Source organism: Lingula anatina, chromosome 2 (assembly GCF_051362555.1).
Source record: "Lingula anatina isolate TDL-2025a chromosome 2, LinAna3.0, whole genome shotgun sequence".
In the NCBI taxonomy this organism is placed as follows: Eukaryota; Metazoa; Brachiopoda; class Lingulata; order Lingulida; family Lingulidae; genus Lingula; species Lingula anatina.
The window spans coordinates 48265192-48292701 of NC_141768.1; the positions used below are offsets into that span (position 1 = coordinate 48265192).

Sequence of the window (27510 nt, forward strand, 5' to 3'; positions counted from 1 at the left end):
TTAATTGTGAATATTTTCCAGTTATATATGTAATTTTAAAATAATGCATAAACTGCTAATTACAAATATTGTAACACAAGCTCAATCTGTGCCTTTAATCTAAGTTTTTCTTTATGTGTGTTTTATGTATATTTCTTTGAAATAAATAAATTAAAAAATAAATAAATAAATAAATAAATAAATAAATAAATAAATACACTATATTAAAAACATCGCCTCTAATTATACGAATACCGTTACCTAATAATCTAAGTTGTTGTCAGCCATTGTGTCATATCATCTGCTCTCTCACCTTGAAGTAATCATGCAGTGTTTCAGACAGGAAGCTGAAGAAGGCCGCCCTGTCTGCACTGTCTACTAGCCTGTCGTGGAACACCCTGGTGGCCTCGTGTGAGAACAACTGGGCACAGTTCTCCTTGTTGACTATCACCTGCTGGTGTGCTTGTAACAGACCCGTGATTACCTAGAGGACAGGGAAATATCACACTTATATTACTATCACCTGCTGGTGTGCTTGTAACAGACCCGTGATTACCTAGAGGACAGGGATATATCACACTAATATAACTATTTTAGGCTTATCTTTTGCTCTAAGGCTTCTACAGAGCAAAATTAAGATACGCCTCGAGTATTTGGAAATACATAAACTGACAAAGCAACTCATGCACATTACTCATCAAAGTTTCAGTTATTCTCCTGTACACAATCAAACCCCTTTAATCCCCAATACTTACATCTGTGAGATCCCTGATATTAAAAGTGTAATGTGACTTGGCCGGAGTAGGCAGCATATTCATACACATCTTGTAGTACATTGCTATACTAGCTGACACCAGAGAGAACAGCGACTCTTTCACCTCCGGCATGAAGTCGCCATCTTGGAAGTACCTGCCCAGCTGGACCTGGTAGATATGCTGAAGAGACCGGGTGGAGGGCTGGGGCACTGCTAGCATACTGTAATGATAAATGAATAAATTAATCAACCAATTAATTAAATCTTTCTGAGGGCATTTCAATCATGCACCTCGGGTTTGTCAAGACAAAAACATGTATGGTAAAATAAAAAACTACTCTAACCAGACTTAACATGTTTTTGTTTGTAAAGCATGATGTTAAGTCTCTTTAGACTTTTTTCTACAATATTAACACAAGAGACACTGAAAAATCTTTTTCACTTGATTTTTATGTAAATCAGATGTATGGCTTTGCAAAACAAAAACTGAAAACTGAAGCTGTGATATTTCCCTACCAGAAGTGTTTGAGAAGTCTGGGGCTGACAGGGTTTCTGCCTCCACCCACGGGTCCACATGCCCCCACTAGGGTCACATCCATGATGTCCTGAAATATTTCTTCATTTCAATATTTTATCACACACACCCCAATCAAGACACCTGCTATATTGCCACAGAAACTTATCTTTAACCATGATGTTATAACAAATAAGTCAAAAGGTAGTTAATGAAAAATATTAATAAAAAATTGCTGATTTTTGTGTGGGTATAATTACAGTTGTCTGAAATCAAACCATTTTTTACATGTTATTGTTAATATAATGCTAACAAAACAGGCACCTGAAATAAACAGGCATCTGGCATTTTCTTTAATATCTTTATGAATTATATCTGACATCAGTGACATGTTTAGTAATTCTAATTAAATTAATCTAATTAAACTTTTTTTTACCTCTCAATAGGAACCTTTTTATGAGATTCAAATCGTTATACATGGATAAAGTCATACCTTCCACAACATTCTCCTAGTGTCAAAGAATCCGCCCAGATCCAGAAACTGTCTGAGAAGTTCCAGTGGAGGCTGAGCTCCATATTCCTCAGGGGCTGGCATGTTGAAGTCATCAACAAACACCAATACCTGGAACGTGTGATAAAAATCAACAGGACATCAAAAAAATATCTTTATACACTGAGAATCATGCCAACTTCTTGATTTTCAAATCACTACACCATGGTGCTTGCTCAACAGACTTTGACATTCAGTGATATCTGATTCAAGTTTACCTCCTCAATCACGATTATGATTATCATGTGTTTGCCATTATCAAATACTAGTTGTGCCACCATAAAAGAGCATGTTACATAGTTTATAATGTCAAAGTTATAATGACATAAGTGTAGTTATAACCTGTTACCTACTGGACATGTAAAATTAATCAAATTCAGTAAATTTTTTTCTTTTTTCCATATAAGAAATAATCACACTGTCCAATTCCAATCTATCAGACTATGAGAAACTCTCCCAAACCTTTTTCCCCTTGGGTCCTCCCAGTGTATCTTTGCCCTTCTTGATCAGCCTGTGTATGATGGAGAGCTGGGTCCTGGCGGAAGTCGTCTGTGCGCTAAACTGTAGCAGACTGGTGGAGATACCTGTGTTCTGCTTGGGTTTGTTGGTCCCCATCAGGAGATCTAGATTCTTCTCTGTGTCTATGTCTGAAATCAAGTGAGAACACATAATTACTTCTTTGCACATGAGATGCTTTTGTGATTCGACATTTAGCTTGTTCACGTTTCTACCAAATCATGAGAGACTTTTGACTTTAAAAGGCAGTAAGAGGTTTTAAAAAAATATCCTTCAGCTGTGTCTCATTTTAACTCTTAATTTCAATTCTCATTATCTTTTTTAAAAACTATGTTATTAACTGTTTCACTTTCACATCTCAAACTTGATGATTTTATTATGATCATTACAACTTTTATTATATAACTATTATTATTTCACTTTTATATCACTTTAAAAAGCTTGAACACATTCCAAATTCTGATGTATATTCTACATATTTATATTAGATGAATAAATAATATTCATAATAATTATTATAACTATTATCATAATTACTTTTAATATCAGTATCATTATTATTATCTTTGTTATTTTTATTATAATTATTATAATAAGAATGGGTCAATACCCAGTATATCCATCTCAAAAAATTTAAGAAATGAATAAATGCGTAAGAGAACCGGTCTTTAGAAACAGTCTACAGAAACTTTCAAAGTGTCTTACCTTCCTCCATGGCAAACTTTGTCAAGCTGCTGATGTTTTCTAACAGTGACTGGTTTTTGTCTGAGAAATTCAACACATTTCCTAAAATGGTTCCATTTTTGGTAGTTGTCCCATTGTCCTTGGACATTTCCTTCAACATGTGTTTAATGATGGCAGACTTGCCTACACCAGATTCACCTGTAAAGACGACACATAATCAAAAAAGTTATTTGTAAAGATGAGCATTTAACTTCAAACAGCAAGTTATTTTCTTAAACCATTTGTTGTATTCAAAGTCTGCCTGGCTTGAGAATAATTAGTAAAATGTTTTTTTTTCTTTTATTGTGTTTACGACAAAAAATCTAGGAAAGTGTCCTTGCAGCAATAAGAGATGCAGGTAATTCTATATGTCCAAAAGTGTCAGTCCTTACCAATGGCAAATACAAGTATAATTCAATAAAGAGCAAGAGAGACATTAAAACATTGGAATTAGAGTTATGGTTACAAAGGCAGCCTTAGAACCACATTTGTGACACCAGTACAACTTTATTTTCACCTGTAAATCAGTCATTAGTCAAGGATCATATAGTGATGACAGTATAAATACAAATTTTATATTGTTCATGTGCCTATATAATTTCTCACCTGTGAGCAGTACTGGGTGACCATTCAACAACAACAGTCCTGTCAGGAAGGAATATCTCACAGTGTCCACTGTGGTGACAATCTCATTCTCCAGACGACCCTCTCCTGGTTTGGCGTGCCCCGTGGACAAACCCATGGTGTCCCCTATTGTAATCACTGCGCCTTTCTCGATCAGGGAGTTTGTCTTGGGTACCAGCACATCCCAGGGGACGAAGTTTCCAGACTCCATGTCCAGGAAATAACTGAACATGGTCTTGTGGCCAGATGGGAGACGCACGCCTGGGAAAGATATACAGTTGTAATTGAGGTATTCATTGTCAAGTACAAAATATTTGAATTAATACTTAAGTCTGTTAGATATAGATTATTTTCATAAATTAGTCATTTTATAGTTTTTCTCAAATATTCTTCAAATTCTGCACTTTTTGAATTATTACTAAAAAAATGAACTTTTTCACTACTGTACTTTTTAAACTGAGAAAAAACAACAATACAAATGGAATATTCAAAATTCTTTCTCATTGAAAAAGGTTTCTCTCATTTTCCAAGTTTTTTCACTGTCATCATTTATAACATCACACGTTCACACGTTAACATTAACATTAAAATATTAATACTTACCTAGAGGTGGCTCGACCTCCAAAAGATCCCTGACAAACCCATCAAATTCATAACAAATATTGATATCAGGCTTGTCCTTGTCTCCTTCCTTCTTAGTCACAGCGATGTCATCATCCATCTCATCAAACCTCTGCAGACTTCCACCAAACGCCCAGGTGAAGGCAAAGGCAAACAGTTTGCCAAGGAAGATTGTGAATTTTCCTGGGTTTTTCTGCATGTAATATTGTTTTTGATCCCTAAACAATGAAATAAAACTGGCCGTTTATTAAGAAATGGAAATTAAATTAAATATGGATGCAAAGACCAAATTGTGTATAAATCAAATCAGTCTGAGATAATTGTTTGAATAATTTTTTAAATAAAAATCCAGTTAATTAATTTACTTGTGAGGTTGGTCCTTTTTGGCAGATGCTCTGTCTTCAATTTTCTGCAATTCTTCTTTAATTTTAGCTTGTCTCCTGCTTCTCTTTTTCATCTTCTTGGTTCCGCTGACATCGGTCCTAGAAGAACTTCGTGATTGGCTGGAAGTATGGCTGTCTGCACTGGAGGGACGCCCTACCTCTTTATCTACATAGATTACAATATAAGAAAACTTATTTATGACTTTATTAAAAAATGCAATGTGGAAAAAGATTGTTTTAACAATTTCAAAAAACAATTGGATTCTTTACAAACTGCACATTGATTTATATTTTTAAAAAATTTTAACCCAACATAACATACAGGGATATTCACAAAATAAGTGATATGCACAAAAATGTAAAAACGCAACATCAATAACACAAATTGTGAGTCATATCCAAATCATTTCTTATATTACGAAATATTTCCCATTACTGAGTCTTGTCTAACATACCTGGATCTCCAAAACCTCCATTTTTGCTCATAAAATCAAAGAAGGACAAGAGAATACTACACAGACAGTTCACCATGGACATAGCGGGGACAGGGACGGATTGGAACTTCTGGTGCTGAAGCATGAACTCCAGTCCCTTCTCCACCGTGTGGTCAAACAGAGCCTGGAGATGGTGTTTGCCGCTCTCAGGGATCTCCTTGGGCAGTCTCTGTAGCCAGGTCTTCACGTATGGCTTCCAGCCAAGGTCAACCGGGTCCTAGAGTAGAATGACAAAATAAAGGCATAGTTTTTTTTATCTTTTTTTAAAATTTTTTTCTATTCATTTTTTTCTTTCTTTCTTGCTTGCTTTTTTTCTTTATTTGTTTTTTTTTACAGGGGAGGACAGTGACAGAAAAAAAAATCAATTGTTTACTGTACAAAATTAAGTTTACATAAAATTAGTTAGAATAAGTGCATACCATATGAATTACTACACATACACTGATGATGAAAGAACCAAAACAATATTACTAAATATATAACAAATATATTTTACTTTGTCTTCCTACTTACCAAATAGACCATGGCACAAATATTGATGGTGGCATGTAGGTCATAACTGACTAAATTATTATAACTGTATAATACCTAAATATTGTCTCTGTCAGTACTTACTTTTCACACTCACTGATGATGGCAGGACCAAAACAATATTAGTAATTTATATAATAAATATATATACTAGGAGTACCTTGTCTCAGTACTCACCATATAGACCATAGCACATCTACTGATGGTGGCTGGACTGGCCTGTGATAAGTTATCCACCTCAAACATGAGTCTCATGCCAAAGCCAAGGCTAATCCTTTCCCCATTGGCCAGACAGAGAATCTTACTGTCATCCAGCACTGTGTTCAGATTCTCTACCCAGATGGTATCCACTGGGCCGTCTAGAACCTACGGTGGGCATGGAAATATGACAGATTAATATTAATTGAAAAGATATGTACAGCTGTAAAAAAAGAGAGGAGAATATTACTTAAATTTTTTCAATAAGTTTTTTTCCAGTTTTAACAAAATTTGTTTTTTTAGAGAAGACTGGTGTGCAGCATGACATTGCACCACATCCATGATTATGTACCATGGAATTGAGAGGGAGAGAGAGAGAAAAGAATGGAGAGAGAGAGAGAGAGAGTTCATCTTACCAGCCACTTCCAGTCCACAGGTATCATCTCCCCCTCATGCATGGTCTCGTGGTCAGGGGGGTGGTCAGCAGCGTCTCCTGCCACCGTCTGGCCATCTGTCTCCCCTACTTCACTGATAGGACCAGGACTGGAGGGGTTGGTACTGGCAGTCTGGAAGATAGAAAGATACTTAATGACCTTACTTTTAATAATACAGAATATCATGATTTTGAAAATAATAATAAATGATTCCTTGGATTCAAGTAGAGAGGGAAGGGGGTACAGGAAGGGGCAAGATGTCACTGGATTGAAATAGAGAAGGGAGGAAAAGGAGGGGAAAAGATGCCATTGACATTGGCTTTGACATCTTTGGCACCCACCTTATTACATACCAGTACTCATCTTGCCATTCTGACATACCAGGGTATATCCACCTGGTAGTGTGCGTATGGGCAGTAGGACATCCATCCACATGCACACACATATTAACACGCATATACATATATATATACACACATGCATTTATGCACATACATGCAAATACACATGCATTCATCAAGGTGACCTACTGTTTAGCTGGTGATTGTTTGTTCACTAAAACAATGAATAAGGATATCAGTGTAGACATGACTTGGACAGGTTTTATCTTTGGTTGTCTATGTGATCACACTTTATCTGAGTGAAGAGAGGCTGACACCCGATACCACTATGATGTAAATATTAACATCTACTCTTGGATGAGCATTATCACTAAATAAACTTTACAAAATTGATGATGCCATGTTTGCCTTAACTAGCCACAGCCATGATATGTATAACAGTAACAACACCCCCAGAGCCACCACCCAACCTACATTGTACTCCACTGTCCTCTCTTTATTCACCTCAACACCTTACAAGATACCAACCAGAAAATAGTTCTACATAAAACATGGTTCCAGTAAAATTGGTTGCTTTGTGTACCAGAGATTTACATACATATGGTCAAAACATTTTTTTATAATATATATTTTAGCTTTACATGTAATTGTATGCATTGTCAGAATTGTTAAATATAAACTTATGAGAAAAATGTGGCCTTAAATTTTGTAAAAAAAAAACAACCATAGATTCCAAGAAAGTATAATAATTATCTAGATTCCAAGAAAGTACAATAATTATCTAGATTCCAAGAAAGTATAATAATTATCTAGATAATATAGGTAATCATTTATTAAAGATGATCAAAGTAAATACAAGTTTGTGCATACAATGTATAGAACCATGTATGACCTTGAACTTTTGGTGGGTCCACAGGACAGTACAGTGTGACAGGTGAAGCTGCTTTAATAAAACTATAGAAGTCAGGTGATTGGCAGATTCAACAGTGGTAATGGCTGCATGGTTGATAATTGGCTGATAAGAACTTTGTGCATGTAACCCATCTACAATGTACACACTGTAAGCTTTACCAAAAAAAAAAAATCAGGAAATTTTACTTTGTCACCAGACAATTTTACATAAGCAATATCTGTCTTCAAGTTTATTGAGTTAAAACTCACCAAGTGAGAGGATGTGAAATAATTTCTGTGCAGGTATTATTTTGCCGCATCTCAACTTGCATTATCTGTATTCAATCATTAAACTGACACAGTATGCTTAATACTTAGCATTTTCACTTGGATACAGCATAAAGTGACTGGGACAATGTGATCTTTAAAGATTATGAAGCCAAAAAAACGACTCTAGGGCATTCTCAATCACTTATCCTAAAGAAAGTGAGTTGTGCAACAATTGTTCATATGTCCACTTCATGATAACCCATCTTCCTAAGCTCTTGTAAGTAGTTCATTTATTTTTTCAATAACATTTCATTTAACTGCCAAGGTTTGCACCTATTTAAAAGCTATATTGTCATCAGTCCAATAATTAATTCCTGACCCTTAAAGATAAGATTACCCCATTTAATGACCAACCACATCAGTCTGGGTGATGTTTGTCCTGATAGAAGTTTTACTCAGGTGACAGGTATAGGGTCTCAAAAAATATTGCTTCCACAACATATCAATTCTAAAATTGTGACTCAGAAAAAAAATCAAAGCAAAATGACATTTTTTTAAAAATGTTATTTCTCGTATGAACTGATATTTGAAAAGTGATTTCATCCTTTGCAAAACCTAACTTGTATCAATAAGCGTAATAACAAAATATTGCGAGAACCGTGTATGACCTTGAACTTTTGGTGGGTCCACAGTTTCATGTACAGTATGACAGATAAAGCTGCTATAATAAAACCATCAAAGTCAGGACATCAGCAGATACAGCAGGGATTATGGCTGCGTGCGTACCTCCATCAAGAGAGGATGGCACAGCAGACCTTCGTAATTGTCCTAAATGTAAAAAACGTATGACTGCACCAAGACTTCTTTTGAGTTGTTGGCATATTTTGTGTGAGAACTGTCTTGCTGATGCCATAAAGGGGAAGAAGCGTGGAGAAACCTTCCAGTGCTTTGTGTGCAGTAAAAATGTCCCTGTGCCTTGGGAGGGCGTGGCTGAATTTCCAGTACCTTTGTTTCTACAGAGTGAGCCTGTACCCTCCACCACAGATGTCCCATGTAATCGTCATTATGAAGAGAAGGTGACCATGTACTGTAAGAAGTGTGACACAGCAATATGTCATGTGTGTGTGGTGACAGAGGACTGTCACAAAGACCACCCCTGTGTAAGTGTAAGGACATCGTTTGATGAATTAGATGGTAAAAAAAGACAACTCCATAAACAAGTTCAGAAACTGAGAGTAAAAATCAAGGAAAAAAATGATAGCATTACTGAACTTGACCGCCAGGAGAAAAAACTTACAGCAGAAGAAAATGAGGCAGAAAGAAAACTTGAGACTCATTCCCAGCAGCTTATTGATTTTATAAACAAACAGAAAGAAGAAATAAGGCATCAACTCCGTGCCAAAGTTAATGTCGAACAGTGCTTTCTTGCAAAGAAACGTCGCGATATGATCAACTCAAGAAATGGAATGGAAATGATAGCAGAACTGGCTGTTCACTTGATGGAAAATGCAACACCCAAAGAAATGATGCTGCACCAGAAGTCTCTCTCTTCTACTATGGCTAAACATGAAGCAGAGACAAAGGATACCATTTCCAAGAAAGATAAAGTTGAATATGTCCCTCACAATGATTCAAAGGTGAAGGACACAATTGGGAAAATATCTGGGGGAACAACTGTTACTAGATTGAAACTAGTAGCAGAGTTTGGTGCCAAAGCTGCAGTAGATAAGTACACTCCAAACATAGAGGCTCTGGCAGTTGACAATGCCATTAATATAGTTGTACCAGATAGGAGCAACCATAACCTGAAACTATTTGACAGAAGTGGTAGATTGGTATCAGTGTGGTCAGGTGATGGTGTACATAGGTTAAGTAGGCCTACAGGTGTGTGTTGTACCAGTGGTGGAAATATAGCAATATGTAGCTGGTTCAATAGGAAAATATTGTTCTTAGACTCCCAACAGAAGTTTAAGATAACTAGAACCATTACAGGCTATGATTGTAGTGGTGTTGTCTTTTCAAAGGACCATCTTGTGTGTACAGCAGGTAATAGTAGTTCAGCTTGTGTGGTGATATTTAACAAACATGATGGTAGTGTAGTGAGAGAGATAAGGAAAGACAAAGATGGCAGAGAGCTTTTTAGGCATCCTTATGGGATAGCCTTGACCAGGCAGGGTAATCTGGTGGTGACAGATATTGGTAAGCACTGTGTCTATGTACTGACCATGGAAGGGGAAGTATTACACAGGTATGGTAGGAAAGGGTCAGCTTCAGAGGGGGATGACTGTTTAGATCACCCATATGGTGTGTGTGTTGACCAGTTTGGTCACATACTGGTCACTGACAGGGACAATGACCGTATTCACATGCTGTCCCCAAGGGCTGAGTTTATATGTCATTTGGTCACTAGGGGGGATGGTCTGGTAAGACCCCAGGGTATTGCTTTAGACCAGGAGGGACATCTTATTGTGTCTAAGTGTTTGACTGGGAAAATTGAAGTTTTTGATTACCTAATTTAAGACAGGTTATGAATAGACATGTGGTTCTCTTCGTATGAAGTGGTACAGTTTTCTGTATGGCATCAATCTGTCTGGTCCTTAAGTGTAATAATGGCATGGAGTAGTGGGAGGTTAACTCCCTTTCACAATAATAATAATATAATATGTACATGCATGCTTTGAACTCAGATCTTAGATCTTGGCTGTATTCAGACTACAGATAGCATAATGTGTATAGATATTCAATAACTAATCAACCATAGCCTTATGGGTGCTTTCATCTACAATACAGTTTGTAAAGTTACTTTTGTGTGTAGTTAGGGCCTCTGTGTACATTAAACTTTTGACTGCAAACTTGATTACATAATCAAATGTAATATGTTAATTGTATGTATCTTATTACATTCAATTTGTACACATATATTATTTCACTAAGATTTGTTTTTGTCAGTTATGTGATTTGATTAGTATTTAATATATTTCAAATAAGTGGTTTTTAAAAATAATATATTGGTTGTATTCAGAGTACAGATAACATAAAGTATATAGATATCCAATAACTGTGCTCAATTATTGCCTTTAGGTGCTTTTATCTACAATACAGTTTGTAAAGTTACTTTTGTGTATAGTTAGGGCCTCTGTGTACATTAAACTTTTGACTGCAAACTTGATTATAAAATCAAATGTAATATGTTTTTTGCACATATTACATTCAATTTGTATACATACAATACTTCATACAGATTGGTTTTCATCAGTTAAATGATTTGTTTAGTCTTTTATACATAGCAAACAACTATATTTAATAATATATTGGTTGTATTTTTGGTTAATGTATATGATGTCTGGAGAGGTAATTCCTGTCAGAGATCCATCACAATAATAATAATAACAAATTACTTATTAAATTTTGTTGTTTTTTCTTTTTTAAGTGTAAGTGAACCATAATTAACTTTAAAGAGAGATTTTTTAAACAAAACAAATGAAAAAGTGTCACTTGTATGTTAAAAAAAGAATTCAGGATTACTAAAGGTACTTTTTTTTTTACTTTTCCGTTACTACTATTTCTGAAGTGCATTAAGTAACACAGATAACTATTATTAATTTTTTACACATAAGGCAAAGCACCTTAAATCTATTTAATAATAATAATAATAAAGAGCACAACAGACTGGTAGCAAGGCATGCAGATTACAGCTAGGCTAGATCTCCTTGAATTAACAAAACAATTATTAACCAAAGAATAAGCATGGAAAGTTCCAGTCTCCTTTTTCTGTACCTGACGTAAAAGTAATATGATCCTTGTGACTATGACTACAACATTTTCTATAATCATACAAATCACATGGTTTGTGCTGAATTCAACTAAAAAAGAGAAAGGGGAATCCCCTCACCTGCCTGGGTTACCACATACAACCAATTACAGACCTGCAGACATGCTGAAACTGTCGGTCCGATCGGTCATGACCGGCAAAATTTGTCTGGACCGGTAAAATATTGTACTTTGTCGGTCCAAAGGACCGACAAGAGTTTTAAGAGCCGCCATTTTGAATTAACAGTTAGCGTTCGATGTGCTTCAGAAATAAAATTATATAAAATCCACATCATTTTTTCTTCCATTTACTAATCTAGTGACACGTAAAAGTGACCACATTTCGGTCACATTCACTTACAAAGTACGCAAGCCAATCGTATTATCCCTCTCTCAAACGAATGGGTTCTTCCCCATGGGGAATCCCCCTGCTCTCGATAATTACGCGCCCCGTCATTGGTATATTGGCCGCGACACACAGACAGCTATCACGAGGGCGGTCCACGCTGCCAAGCACATGTAAACATGCAGGAAAAAATGTTTACTGCTTAACTTGGACGCCTGACTCCTTTCTCAAGAACAATTATTCATATAGGAACCAAGGATAATGACGCCTGACCTTCGAAGGTACGTATACATCGTTATTCGTTCTTTTAGGGAGAAAAAAGCGTTGATAGTAGCCTACATGGAAATGAGGTCACCCGATTCACTCAGTAAAAACGATTTCAGAATTATAGGACTGAATATTATGCGTAATCAATGGTGATTGTAACGATATTTAACTAATGGGTACTTTCGTTTGCATTCAGCTAATACGCGGCAGTGCCTTCCGCATTGCGACGTTTTACGTAAAAAAAGTTTGACAGTTCGGTCGCTTCCTCGAACCTACCGAAAAAACTCGATCCGTGGTGTATGAACATAATGGTTCACAGATTTTAAATATCCCGTAAGCATAAACGCGATACCTGTTACCAGTACCAGTTACAGTTTTCATATTATCAGTATGTACATTTTTATTATTTTAGATTATGATATCGTCGAGTCCTGACCAGGAAGCCGTTCGTTTCCATGCAGATGAGACAGATACAGTGAAGTGGCTAGCATGTTTCATGCATTGGCACTCCCATTCGGACTACAATCTTTACTGTTTGTGTAGCATCAAAATTTGCAAATTATTTTCAAGGAAAGGAGAAATTGACCAAGAGCAAATTTTGCTACTGTTGAACAGTGGAAATGAGTTTTTTCCATTTAATTTTTTATCAAATTCATCTCAATTTGAAACAATATTAATTTTTTTGAGAAATTGATCATGATAAAATTTATAATTAACCTAAATTTATGACAGGGATGTGAAATATATGATGAATTTCTTTAAGCCGTACGTGCACTATTGAATTAAAGGACAAAGGACTAAGTGTGAAATTCAAGGACTTTCAAAGGAAGAAACAAAATCAAGCTCTTCTAAAGGCCTGTATGAACCCTGGAACTTGTGAAATGAGTACAACAATAAAGCAGTGCTTCACAAGTGTGTGTTTTTGTTTTTTTTTAATTTACAACATGTCCAAATTATTTAATAGTATTACTGAATATGTATTTACAAGAGTTACTTCTGTGTACTACTATGCAAACAAAACGTTCCCATTATTGAATGGACATTTTCGGTCCGACAAAAGTCCATTCGGTCCGGCAAAGTTTTCATCACTGCCGGTCCGAATGTCCGGCAGTTCTGAAAAGTTTTCAGCATGTCTGGACCTGGGTATTTACTTTTAAGTTATACTAATAAAATCTATTATATGGTCTGTGAATTATATGTATTATATTACAGTTGCAGTTTAAAAAGAAAACAGACGGCGGGTCTAAATATTCAATTTTCATGTTTTATATATGTACATTTTGTGTTTAAATGCAGGTTCATTCCCACTACCAGTAAAATCCCCTTGAATGTCTTGTGATACGTAGTCATTAACTACATCACATGGGATAAGTCACATGAAACAAGAGATATGAAATTTTTGTCTAGAGAAGAGACTGAATTTAATGAGCTCTGAATTGATGAAAGGGAAAGGTATGTCACAGTTTCTACTTCTGTGTGTTTGTATATGTTTGCTTATATGTATTGAAATAATACAAGATAGAAAGACACCATGGTTATCTTAAGAAAAGTTACTTTTAATCAGAGGTCAAACTTACAAATTTTACATTTTAGCATAAATTTGTGTAGTGTAAAGTTATAAAAAAAGTACTGTTATGGTTATTGCTAGAGTTTGTTCATTACATAAAGAATAATTCTTTTCCCTGTGGAGTAAAGATTAATATAACATGGCTAGAATACTGCCACACTGAACTAACTAATCATATTTATATTGTCCCTGGGTTTTGACTTTTACCCCCCCCCCCCCCCAACCCCCATTTTTTCTCTCCAATGTATTAATTCTGGGGCATTCACAGTATTTAGAAAAAGTCCTTCACATTAAACCACCAACCCACTCAGTTTATATTCTTCTATGACATAATTTATTCTGTAACGTGTAACTTACATATGTTTTACAAACATTCTGAGATCAATTAATTCCATTTTTTTATAAACAATACCTTTACCACATGATAAGATGAGAAGGAAGAAAAAAAAAGAAAAATCAAAATTGTTTTATTTTTTATGGTTTGTGTAGGTTATGATTGCAAACGATGATTTAGGGTCGAAAAAAACTATAAGTTGCCTGTGCTCATACAATGGACCCAGGGGAGGTCTCCAGGTCAACACTATATGGTCCCTATGAGGTGAAGAGACCGTGGGGTGTGATATAATTCAAAAGACCATTAGCAATCTCATGGATCATGAAATATTGATCTCCATGTGGCTAAACAAACATAAATGATGGAAATTTATACAAATGGAAAGATTTTCATAATAATAATGACTAAAATATCAAGATTTTTAACACCTCAGAGTGTGATGTCATATATGCATATCTTTCTTGCTGCTATTATAAAACAATTATAACTATTCCAGTGGTGTAGTATGGGGTTTGCCACCAGAGGTGATGTAGTTTAAAATAACATCAGCATCATACAGTACAGGTGACCCCCTGGCATCGTGTAGTCCAGGACATTGTTCGCAATACACAAACACACACACACACACACACGCACACACACTGTGGCTCTCAGTTAAATATATATATAAATATGTATACAATGTATTTTTCAGGTGAATAAATAAATAAACAACACACACAATGTGCTCGCAGTAAAATGATAGTGCTAAAAATAAAACCATTATTTACAAACATTTCATTCACACTCCAACTCACCACATCAGTGGCCCCAGTCAGTCCAGTGGCACTGGTCAAAGCGGTGGCCGCAGTGGACGGACGGTCCTCCGTGGGGGTACTGGCCACCTCTCGAGCAAACCTCCTCACGGCGTGAGCTATCAGACCATCCGTCCACTCAAATGTGTTGGGGTCTGTCTCGCCATACAGCTCTCCCAGTTTCACACACTTTGGGTTGATGGTGAAGATTTCCACACGGCCTTTCTTAGACCGATTGTGCTGATTGAAAAGAATACATTAGTTTAGTTCTCTTGACTTGAAACATCAATCCAATGACTTGATTTAACACTTAGAATATATGATCAATTTTAATTTAATTTAATTTCATTTAATTTAATTGTAATTTTAAAATAGGTACAATTTAAAAATGTCATTTAAGTTTAATTGCATTGATAAAAGTATCTATAACTAGCAAATATCAGTCAACCTATAAATTGTGCTTGTAAATTTTCTTGTTAGTGAATCTTATTTTTCTCTGAGAATTACCCAACCCCATTCAAAGATATCAGCCTGGCTCCACATACCACAAACATCCCAGGTTTCCTGAGAGGCGAATCCATCAACCCGTCCTCTGCTGCCACATCAGTAGAGATAGAGGGTAGCAGGACCAGAGCCCTGTGTAAGATACTTCTGGCCGTAGACTTCCCGCCCCCTGTGGGTCCCACCAGCATGACTCCGTGGCGCACCAAGATCTGGCTGTAGAGCTGCTTCACTTTCTCTATCTGACTGAACCAGTGTTGGAGACCTTGGTCCCTGATTGACATGGAGATGGCTTTCTGGAAGGTACAAAGAACAGGAGATATATAACAGATATATAACATGGAGATATATAATATGGAACAGAAGACCTATATATAATAGATAGTAGATATTAAGAACCAGTGCTACAGAGTCTGATCCCTGATGAACAAACACAGAAAGAGAAAACCCAAACACAGAAAGGGAATATTTTTAACCTCTAAGATCCCCTGGTCCTGCTCAGGAGGTATAATTCCTGGGAACAAGTCTGCCAGGATGCTCTCGAACAACGGCACATCTTCTGCCAGGAATTTCGGCAGGTTAGCGTCTCTCAGGGAGTGGATCAAGATGTAGGACTCTTCCTTCTCCGTCATACTCTTCACTCTACCATCAGAGCTGGAACACAATCAAACAATCATTTATTCCATATAATAAATAATAATTGATTTCATGATAATTTCTGTCTTAGATTTGGAGAAAATGATAATTTTGTAAGAAATACATGTCTATGTCTTGTTTTGATCAATCTTTTAAACAAACATATTTTAATACTTTTGTTAGAAATAATCAATCATCAAAGTGCCCCACTATGTCCAGGGTCTACAATTTGTCTAAGATCAATGGATTTCATGTTAGAAATAATCATCAAAGTGCCCCACTACCTGAGTTGTGCCTGTCTCTTCCTCTGTCCAGACATCACCAGCACTGACTTGATGGCTCTCATACCAAAATCATAATGGTCCTGGAATAAGAAATGTGTAGAAGAATTTATTCAGATCCCCTACACACAGTTTAAACATTTTCAAACCCTTTTAAAGACTGGCCCATAGTGTCTGTAGGGACTAAAATTGTATCAAGCTATTTCACATCTAAGCTATTGAGAGATAACATTTTCTGAGGATTACAATTCACCCTTAATAGAAACATATGGGGAAAGTCCCATCTCAAACCGTGTTGTATTAATACACTTTTCCTGTAGTAGCAACACAAAACAAAACAACAACGAAAACACTTTAAACATTAAAGTTAGTCTCTTTGACAATATACAACCAGTCCTTTACCTGCTGCGAGAGCTGTTTGCTGGCCAGCTGATACAGATTCACAATCTTCCCCGACAGTGACTTGGCAGCCGTGAACCCCTCTGAGAACAGCATGATCTCCGCAATCTGGGTGTAGTCTGGCACCATCATGGCGACAGAGCGGAACAGGTACTTCAGGTTATCTGGGAGCTCCACACGCCCTGCGTAACTGGAGAAATGTAAAATGGAAATTATAAAATTGGGATATTGGGAGAAAATTGAAACATTTTCCAAAGTTGAGCCAGTGCCTCTTGTTAAAGCAAATAAAATTCAAAGATTTCAATCATTACTGTGAACATGCACTGTCATATAAAGGGTAAAAGAGACTGAATGAGAATTTATAAACTTCTCACTCACTATCCTTTAAATATTGACCAAAGAACAATACCTAGACTATATATGAGACACATAATTACAAAAAAAAAAAAAAAATTAAAAAATTGCAAATTTAAAGAGAGCCTACAGGTACACATATACCTAGGATTCATGGTGATGAAGATTCCACATGTCATGTTCAGTTTTATGTCTCTGCCTTCAAATACAAACCTGCAAAAACAAATTACAATATGAGTGCAAACTTCAGTACACAAATATTGACATATGGGGGACTTTGAGGCAAAACTTATATATAAGAAGGGGAAAATCACAAAAATAAATAATTATGAATTAAAATAATAACATCAAAATTATAGCCTTTAAAACAATTTCTAAAGCAGAAATGGTTTAATATAATGACATCCAACTGTTTAAAAAACAAATATGGTTGTGACTCATTTAACCAAACCTACTTTGGGGCCCCGGTGTCTTTGGCAGCCTTGATGGTGAGCAGCTGCTGTGCCACCACTGACAGCACTTCTACATCTATCCTGTTAAACTCATCAAAACAGGACCAGCTGCCAGACTGGGAACTGCCAGAGAAGAACTTCCCCAGCATTTTGAAATCGAGGCCTTCTGAACAGTTGAACACTACACACTGCTTGCCCATGGCCTGATGATGAAGATATTGAAGTTTATTAAAAAAAATTCCTTTTTTATACAGTTGACTATGCATTGTTAGTAATAAGTTCATAAATTTAAATTAACCTCTTTTAAAAGAGATTTTTAGTGGATATAAGAGAAACTTGGGTTAAATTCATAACAGCCAACAAATTTATCAAAGTAAATAGCTCAAATATAGTTCTCGGCCTACCTTAGCCAAATCTTTAACAGTCTCTGTCTTCCCTGTTCCTGCTGGCCCAGCAGGGGAGCCTCCCAGGTGCAGATGGAGTGCGCCTGTCAGTGTGAGGTAGCACCTATCTGTCAGAGGGGTGATGACCAGCCTGGGGGAACAGCCCAGATACTCGTAGCCGTAGATGAAGGAAGCGTTAGACTGTAGGACATGACAGTTATTGGTCTGTTCGTCCCACTGATAACGCAGTTGTCTAAAAAGAAAAAAAATATTTGCTTGATTTTATGTAATATGTGCAAGAAAATAAGGTCCCACGTTGGTCACTATAACATCTGTCTTCACAAATTGTTTGTTCTATTATTTTTTAAAAACCTTCATAATTCTTTTACCAGTCTTTGCAATGCATTTTAAAACAAACAAACAAAAATATGCAAACGCACCCTTTTTAAGCTATGTTATAGTAAATACAATTCATCCTTATATGTAAAATTTACTTAATTATTTGCTCCACTTTTCTTCTTTCATCAACAACCTTAAAGAAAAGTCCACCAGAACACTAATAATACATTACTACCACTCACTTCATCCACTCAAAGTCATCTTTCTTGGTAACTTTATTATCAATCATGTCAGCCACGATGTCCCTGTTGTGGACAGTGATGATGAGCAGAGCCTCTATGCTGAGTCTCTTATGTGACGCCAGATTGGTGGACACAAGTCCCGCCAGGACGTTCAGCGTCTCCACCAGGTTGTCCTGTATAGACATCATGGCCTTCCTCGGCTCGTAGGTGGCAAAACAGTTCAGGACATCTTTGTTGAACATGATCTGTGCCTGGAGGAGATATGTGGTTAACACAAATTGTTTTTACATGCAGTTTCACTAGTAACATGTATGTATGAAGTATCAATATCCTGTTTTTATATTTGTTGCAAAGGCAGATTTGTAAGCTGAATGTATAAGTATACTATACTCTACTACAAAGCTAAAATATGAAACCATTTATATCTTAATAAATTTTTCTCTTAGAATATATATATGACATCAAGCTTATCACAATATGAATCTAAATTTAAACCATAATTATAGTACAAGAGTTCACAAAAATAGTGCCCGGCATTTAAATCTAAGATCAGGTTCCCGTACCACCGTGAGGACAACCTGTCCTGGATGTTTCAGCACCCAGTCTTGTAGCTTGATTCCCACCCAGTCTGACAGCCCCATCTTCAGGTGTCTGAAAGGCACATTATTTAACATATTTTATAAGCACATAAAAAAGATCCACATCAGAATTCACAATAATCAATTTATTGACTTTGATTTTTTGGCTTAGAAGTTTAACTTTTAATCAAAAATTTTACCATACTACCACCATGAATCTGAAATCTTATTCAGTTTAATGTCTTTAAACTTTATAACACTCTGGGGAAACAACATGCAACAGAAACAACCCACTTCTTATCATATCAAATTTTTTTTTCTAAAAGTGATATAAATGTTATCCTGAAAGAGTTACACATAAAAAATTGCAGCTGGATAAAAGATACTTGCTTTTTGACAGTATCAAACATGCCCATCTCCACTCCTCCCAGCCATGTTTCCACGGGACCACGCGCCCTCACATTCCTGGAAAATAACATCAGACATTCTTAGATTCATCATATACTGCTGCATCTAAGTTTTCAGGATTTTCACATTCTATTTCATAAATTTTAATAATTCCATTCATCCAATAGGTGGTGGGATGATATAAAATTAAATTTTGAATTTGAAAATCTATTTAAATAATCCATACTGTTAAATTTCAATTTTTCTGAATTTTCTCATTCTATTTCAAAACTTTTAAAAATTCAATTCATCTAATAGGAAGTGGGACAATATAAAATTAAATTTGAATTTGAAAATCCATTTCATTCCTGTAATAAATAAATGCAATCAAAATTACAGTGAAAAAAAAAAGAAAAAAAGTTACAATTACTTGGGCATCTGCACTATCTCTCCTTCTGCTGAAATCATACACTTCACTGTAGGTGGTTGCCGTGGCAACGTCTTGATCTCCAGAGCTTTTATGTTACCGAAACATTTTCCAAGGTGGGGCTGAAAAGGGGCATACTTAAATATAGTTCTTACTGGGCTAAAAAATTTATATATGATAAAAGTTAATAATCAATACACCGTCTACTGTTAAACAATATATTTTACATCCATCCATTTTCCCATTTATTTATCTATCAGTTCCTCACTTTACATTTCCTTCCATTTCTCTTTTCCTTTACTGATCTTGTTTTTCTATTTGCCCTCACTGACCTGTACAGCGTCTGGGTTCCTGGACTGTGCCAATATGTCCAACAGATCATCATTACTGAGGAAGTAGAATCTTGGAAACACGAGTCTTTTGGTCTCTAAATAATCCTGAATCAACAAGAAGAAAAATAGATACCAAAATCGCCAAAAACATTTTCAACTCTTATAATTTTGTGGTAAGTTGAGAAGAGATCAGGACAAAGCAATAATGTTAATCTATTTCAGTTTTTATATTATGTATAATAAAGAATTAAGAGGTTGTACCTGAAAAAATAGAAAAACACCTCATTATTGTTTCTTCTCCAGACTGCAAATTCTCATAACAAACAAAAATAATCTTCAAAGAACAGTGTATTTCTAAAAGTAAACAATTTAAGCACACAAATAATTCTAATCAATAACAGTACCTCCAAACACTTGTGTATCTTCTCCAGGTTGGCGTTGGCAGACTGTAGCGCCTCCAAGGTTCCTGTGGCAGTGGCAGCCTTCAGGGCATTAGGTCTGTCCTCCGTACGCCTCATGATGTCCTTCCATGTCTTATCAACCTGGCTGAATAACTTGGCCTCATTGGGTAATTGTCTGGAATAGAGGTACATATCATTAATTTCCTTATAACACACTGTGTGGCCATATGTGTGTGTGTGTGTGTTTCTTTGTTGTTGTTTTAACTGTTGTTTTTTTTTTGTTTGTTTTGTTTTTTTTTTTTTTTTGCATTAGGTGATCCTCCATCCACTTCAAATAGAACAAAATTTATTTGATTTATTTGAGTTAAATGATTTATGGTAAAATGTAAAAGCCAGTTTTGTGAAATGGTGACAATAACTGGACACGGTAAATGCAACTAAGGCACATGCATAATGCACTGTTTAACACATGCTCCATATGTCTGCCAAGAAGGAATTAGTGAAGTTGAACAATATAAAAGAAACAATAACAAATAATAAAAATTGCCAAGCTATTTGAACAAACTGCAGTAACTGCTATTGGTATCTAATGCCCAGTGTACAAATTATGTGAACAGTCACCTTGACATAGGAAAAATCAACATGCAATACGGAAGAAGACTAAGGTTTTACTTACCAAAACACTTATAAGAAAGGTAAAACAGGTTGATTAAATGAAGTCTATTTCAAGAACACAAATAAGCAAAGAGACAGGACAAGAGATGACATACAGGTAGGTGTAAGTACTTAAAGAAAATACCTGATCAGACCTACTTGAAGATATTAAGGAACATGAATACTTTTCAAAGTTACACATACAGCAATATAGCAGCCAGTGTATTTATACATATTTTATTTTTTACAATCTAAAAGCAGAGAATATCTTACCTCTGTATGTCAGGTGTAGAGAATATCTTACCTCTGTATGTCAGGTGTACAGAATATCTTACCTCTGTATGTCAGGTGAAGAGAATATCTTACCTCTGTATGTCAGGTGTAGAGAATATCTTACCTCTGTATGTCAGGTGTGGAGAAGATCTGCTCCAGATATAACCAGTTCCTCTGACATGTCATCCACTCATCCAAAGTTCTGGCAAACACTGTCAACTTTCTCTCCCACTCTTCCACTTGGGACTAAGAAGATTTACAAACACAACTTATGAGGTCCACCAGGAAAGAAATAGATAAATACAAGGGCTGAATGCTGTATTCCTTTTTTTTTAAACAGTTCAGTTCAGCAATGATAGCCAGAATTATTTAAAAAAATTCTCTTTAAGTCTTTTATAAATATTTTGCAAAACATTGCCCATATTTTTTATATCCATTGCAAGTCAAAACACCCTATTTTTTTCATGTGAAAGATGTAACACAGTTGGACCAGTTGAGGTAATTAAAATAGCCTTTTTCCCCAAACTTTTTTGAAATCTCGTCTGAACTCCTCGTCTGCTGCCTACCTTGATGGGTGTGACGTATCTGGACCCTCTGATGGTTCCTATGGTAACCTGACTTTCTTCCAGCTGTGCCAGGAGGTCATCTGCGCCAGCTATGATCCAGGTGTCGCGGCCCTGGTGTGCAACCAGTCTCAAGTCCGTGTGCTGCCACAGGTCTATGACCTAGAACACACAGATATTGTTTTTTTAATCATGGGTAGATTCAGGCCATCTTCTGGGTCTTCCAGAAGACGGTCAGATTTTCAAGTTTACTGAAACGGGTAACTAATTTTTTTCTGTCAGAAGATGGTAACTTATAGAAACTGGATCAACAAAGATAATTTGGAAGACTGTCAGAAAATATATCTGGATCTGCCCCTGTGTTCACCATGGCATATTACCTTGTTCAGCATGATCTCCAGGGTGTGTTCATTACTGGCCGTGGTCGAGATGTCCTGAATCTTGTCCTTGTGCTTGAATATCTACAAAACAAGAAGAGAAGCATTCTCATTCAACAAACAAAAGAAAAAAATAACATATAAATGAAATCAAATTAATCAAGTTTTGAAACATGCTACAAAGGTGAACAACAACTACACAAAAGTTACATGAAAAACATTCCACAAAATAGACATAAAGTATCAAAGCACAAATACAGAGATCTATTATTTTTTATCAAATAGTACAAAAATATCACTAGCATTAGATAAAACAACAAACACCACCATCACACGTACATTCATGTCCAGAAGGTTTCCCAGAGTGAAGTTCTTTTCTTTCATGATCGTCTTCCCAATGAGGCCCTCGATGACTGACCAGTGACGCGCGCGGAGAGCAGGGTTACGGAGACTCGTGATGACTGGCATACCTTGCTTAAAGTCTAACACACGCTCCTTAAGCTTAGGCAAGACCTCATTATGAGGAAGACCTGAAATATTAGAAAATTAAACTTAGATAAAGTGAGTGTATTCAATATATCAAATCATGGACCTTTTACCATAAAATCTTCATGTATCTAGATCAAATTTTAACAAAAGAGGACCCTTTCCCAGCAAAAAGGGAAGTTCTTTTGAATCCCCTGAACCCCATCTGGCTACAGGCCTGTTTTCTATTTTGATGAAAAACAAGGCAGCAAAGCTGTCAAATGTACAGACAAAAAACAGAAAATAAAGATGCAAAAAAGGTCATTTTGTCAATTTTGATGCAATAATAAATAATGCTTATAATAGCACTGTCAGTCAACACTGAATTTTAATCTTGTACAACGGGTAACATGGTCAATAACAGGAGCAGACCCAGAGATATTTTCTGACAGTATTCCAAAGAATCTATGTTGATCCATCCTCCATTTTGATGGTCTTCCAACAGAAAAAAATAGATACCAGTCAATATAAACTTAATAACCTGACTGTCTTCCGGAAGACCCAGAAGATGGTCTCAATCCACCCCTTCAATAAGATTACAGTTTCAGGACCATGAGAGTTCAAATTCACATTATGAAAGTCTCAATATTTGAAAAATGATGACAGTGCATAAAATAATATTACATAATGTTTAAAGACATAAAAAACAATACAACTGCTTATGTAGAAATACAGAAAATGTGCAGAGCCCCAGGCAGATGAGAGTTAAAAGTCACAAATGCAAGTGTTTGAGAAAAAATTATAAAGGAAAACAACAAAACTAGAAAAGCACTTTGAGAGTGCAGACCTCTGCCAAGGCAGCAATTGTTGATTATTATTGATAATTGATTGATTATTGATCCAGACCACCACCAAAAATTAATCATTGTCCACTTTGGCCCACTTCCGACAGTTCCTGAAAATTTCTGCAAAATTGGTCCATAACTTTTTGTGTTATGTGGATGACAGACAAACAGGGGTGAAAATATAACCCCCTTCGCAGAGCTTGAGGTAAATATAATTCCAATGAAGATGCTATTCAAACTTTTAATCTTCCAGTTTGATATATATATATATATATATATATATATATATATATATATATATATATATATATATATATATATATATATATAACTTATTTGCAATATTAAACAAAATTTACCTGCATAATTATCACTGCTTCCTTATTATTAATCTAGCAGAGAGCTTTACCTTTGGGAGTTTACAGGGAAATATCAACAAGTGTGCTTTACGTAATCTCATTTAATGGCCTATTAAAGCAAATGACTTTATAACTCTGAAATTAATCTAGTGATACCCAAGGGTAATTTACAGACTGACCCACTCAAAGGTCTTCAGGCCCATAAGTCACACCTTAAGAAAAGCACAAAACCATAATGCCCAAAATAGGAGACTACCAATCCTGAAGCAATAATACATTATGTTTAACTGCACAGTCAACATCAACTTATGCACAACAGGTAACACAGACGAAAGTAAAAGCATAATGCTCCAGGCCCATCAGAGTTCAAGTTTATACTTAGAAAGTGCCAGAATGAGAAAAATGAACATTTCACAAAAAATGCATAAATACAATAAACATGATAATCCAATAGAGCTGGTTTTCTCATGAGCTGAAGGCCAATCCTAAAAATCGTACTTGTAAGTTTAAAATTATAATAAGTAGCACAGTTTTCTTTTCATAATGTTTGCAGTAGCAGTGCAAAAAGATTGTTGTCAATTTTGATGTAACATTACATAATAAATTAGAGAATAATTATCACCAATTTTTGTTTATTGACTATAAATAGGATGGACATGTAGAAAATATGATTACCATTTGGCTTCATGTCCATGGGAGCTCCGAGTCCCACAATGAATATGCCAAAAAGATAATGAATATTACACTAAAATGTATAACTTCCAGAAAAAGAAGCCAATTAGACTGCTTTTCTAACTCAGGCTGCATTTAAGTCCTGTGTTTCTTTTTTGAAAGTTTGACAGTCATAAGTAACACGGTTTTCCCATAATGGTCATCAAGGCAGCAGCACCAAAAATTGTGTTTTCTTCTATTTTGATGCAACATTACATAATGCTTAACAGCATACTGACCATCGATTTTTAATAATAAAATATAAGTGTCATGGATTTTCACAAAATGTGACTAGCATGGGTCTTCAAGCCCGTGGAGGTTCTAAGTCACACCTTGGAAATGCCAATATGTGAAAAATTAAATTTTCACAAAAAACTGTTTAATTGCCAGAAAAATTTACCAAACAGACTGCATTGCCTACTGAAGCTGTATTTTAGTCCCATGTTTCTTTCCTGTAATTTTGAGAACAGTAAGTGACATGATTTTCCTTAAATGGTCATCATGGGAGCACTGCCCAAAATAGGGGTTTCTTCAAATTTTGATGCAATATTACATAATGTTTTACAGCATAATGACCATCAATTTTTAATTATAAAATATTAGTATCATGGTTATTCAGAAAATGTAACTAGCAAAAGTCTTCAGGCCCATGGAACTTCAAAGTCACATATTGAAAATGCCAAAATGTAAACAAGACAGCACTGTTCTGAAATGGGTTTATTTCCATTTTTAACACTTTTTTAACATAAAACAAAATAAACAGTTTACTGCCATTTTTATATGACCAATGAAGAAAATTGATGAGATGGGAAAAGTATCAATAGAACAGTGTTAAATGTCCAACTTCCTCTATTCTGAGATTCTGAACATAGTGGATGAATGCATCTGACAAACTGCAATGATATGAGTTTATTTCCATTTTTGACACTTTATTACACAATACATGATAACAAGTTAACCATCATTTTTACAAAATCATTTAACAATGTTGTAAAGATGCAGGAAATGTCAAACAAACACTTTTACGTATCTTATTAGTTCAATAATGAGACTGTTAAGAATTGAATGTGAGGAAATGTGAAAAAACAGCATAACTTCTAAAATAATGGACTGATTATGCTGATTTTCAAACTCAACCTGCGTTTTAGTAAGATTGGCCCCTCCTGTGAGTATAATGACAATTGGCCGATCTGTTTTTCTTATATTGTGTTATCAGTGTTGCATATATACTGAAAAAAGTGAAAAAACAGCATAAATTCCCTATATGTGACCCGATCGTGCTGATTTTCGAACTTGACCTGCGTATTATGAATATTTATCAGTTCTGTAAGTTTCAAGCCAAAAGGTAAAATGGTTTTCCACTTATCGTGTTATCGGTGCTGCATATATGCTGAAAAAATAGAAAAAATAGCCTAAATTCACTAAAAATGACCCAATCACGCTGATTTTCGAACTTGACCTGCGTATTAAGTATATTCATCAGTTCTGAAAGTTTCAAGTCAAAAGGTAAAATGGTATTCCACTTATCGTGTTATCGGTGCTGCATATATGCTGAAAAAAGTGAAAAAACAGCATAAATTCCCTATAAGTGACCCGATCATGCTGATTTTCGAACTTGACCTGCGTATTATGAATATTCATCAGTTCTGCAAGTTTCAAGTCAAAAGGTAAAATGGTTTTCCACTTATCGTGTTATCGGTGCTGCATATATGCTGAAAAAAGTGAAAAAACAGCATAAATTCCCTAAAAGTGACCCGATCATGCTGATTTTCGAACTTGACCTGCGTATTATGAATATTCATCAGTTCTGCAAGTTTCAAGTCAAAAGGTAAAATGATTTTCCACTTATCGTGTTATCGGTAAAAGTGCACGGCGACGGCGACGACGGCGACGACGGCGACGACAGACGCAGATGATGGCTATATGTACAGACACATCTGTGTCTGTACATAATAAAAAAGACAAACTACATCATTTCTGTACCTTTCTCTAGCATAAACACCGTCTGTGTAAACCTATTGGTGTGTTTCTGCAGGCTCTCCACATTCAGTTTATCAAAGGGAGTGGATGTCCACTCCTCCATTAGTCTGGTCAGCTCCTCACTGGACTCCCAGAGTAGACGTCGCAGAGTTAAGTCACGCTCAATCTCGGACAGTTCATGCTGCACTGCCTGAGCCTTGGCAGCATCATCTCTTCTGTCCATTAGAAGATACTCCCTAAAATAGCAAACAAATTATATTCATCTAGTATTATGAACAAGGCAAGCTTAATGTACATTAAAGAAATATGGAACTTATTGTTTAGTTGTCCTTTATGTGTTAACAAAAAATATATAGCATTTGATGGTACAGAAAGAATCTCTTTGTGTTCTGAAGCAATGGACAAGATATTGTGATATTCATCTTTATTCTTATCACACCAGCCCTTCTTGTAGCAGAGATAATTAAACAGGCCAATTCTTACAATACAACTGAATATCTCTGAAATAAGGCACAAATTCTGAGATTTTCATTCTTTAACAAATAAAACGTTGCAATAAAAATCATCTTTACAGAATATAACTAAACTAGCCATACATAGCTTAACTAATAAATACTTTTTTTTTCAAAA

The 27510-nt window shown here is 35.6% G+C and overlaps 2 protein-coding genes and 1 long non-coding RNA gene across 3 annotated transcripts in view; 2 read left to right on the forward strand and 1 right to left on the reverse strand.

The window, feature by feature from the left end:
- LOC106154273 (dynein axonemal heavy chain 6) overlaps positions 1–27510 on the reverse strand; it is a 66879-nt gene that overhangs the window by 25848 nt on the left and 13521 nt on the right. Inside the window, exons 23-53 of the mRNA XM_087004401.1 lie at positions 26884–27116; positions 22860–23050; positions 22524–22604; positions 22147–22305; positions 21705–21826; positions 20657–20828; positions 20253–20357; positions 19924–20042; positions 19497–19571; positions 19092–19179; positions 18529–18779; positions 17969–18200; positions 17568–17767; positions 17257–17325; positions 16762–16948; positions 16363–16442; positions 15919–16096; positions 15487–15738; positions 14945–15181; positions 6304–6453; positions 5867–6055; positions 5120–5375; positions 4647–4830; positions 4264–4499; positions 3643–3921; positions 3019–3195; positions 2260–2444; positions 1741–1869; positions 1250–1338; positions 735–954; positions 293–463 (exon numbers count right to left, since the gene is read on the reverse strand). Coding sequence (XP_086860527.1) covers positions 293–463; positions 735–954; positions 1250–1338; positions 1741–1869; positions 2260–2444; positions 3019–3195; positions 3643–3921; positions 4264–4499; positions 4647–4830; positions 5120–5375; positions 5867–6055; positions 6304–6453; positions 14945–15181; positions 15487–15738; positions 15919–16096; positions 16363–16442; positions 16762–16948; positions 17257–17325; positions 17568–17767; positions 17969–18200; positions 18529–18779; positions 19092–19179; positions 19497–19571; positions 19924–20042; positions 20253–20357; positions 20657–20828; positions 21705–21826; positions 22147–22305; positions 22524–22604; positions 22860–23050; positions 26884–27116 — 5296 coding nt within the window. The remainder of the gene's footprint in view (positions 1–292; positions 464–734; positions 955–1249; positions 1339–1740; positions 1870–2259; positions 2445–3018; positions 3196–3642; positions 3922–4263; positions 4500–4646; positions 4831–5119; positions 5376–5866; positions 6056–6303; positions 6454–14944; positions 15182–15486; positions 15739–15918; positions 16097–16362; positions 16443–16761; positions 16949–17256; positions 17326–17567; positions 17768–17968; positions 18201–18528; positions 18780–19091; positions 19180–19496; positions 19572–19923; positions 20043–20252; positions 20358–20656; positions 20829–21704; positions 21827–22146; positions 22306–22523; positions 22605–22859; positions 23051–26883; positions 27117–27510) is intronic.
- On the forward strand, positions 8522–11205 carry LOC112042528 (uncharacterized). Its single transcript, XM_024077234.2, has one exon. It carries the CDS (start codon positions 8594–8596, stop codon positions 10340–10342), a length of 1749 nt encoding a protein of 582 aa, XP_023933002.2. The 5' UTR covers positions 8522–8593; the 3' UTR covers positions 10343–11205.
- On the forward strand, positions 11752–13158 carry LOC147763785 (uncharacterized). Its single transcript, XR_015332662.1, has 2 exons — positions 11752–12260; positions 12659–13158. It is a non-coding gene; the product is annotated as an uncharacterized LOC147763785 (long non-coding RNA).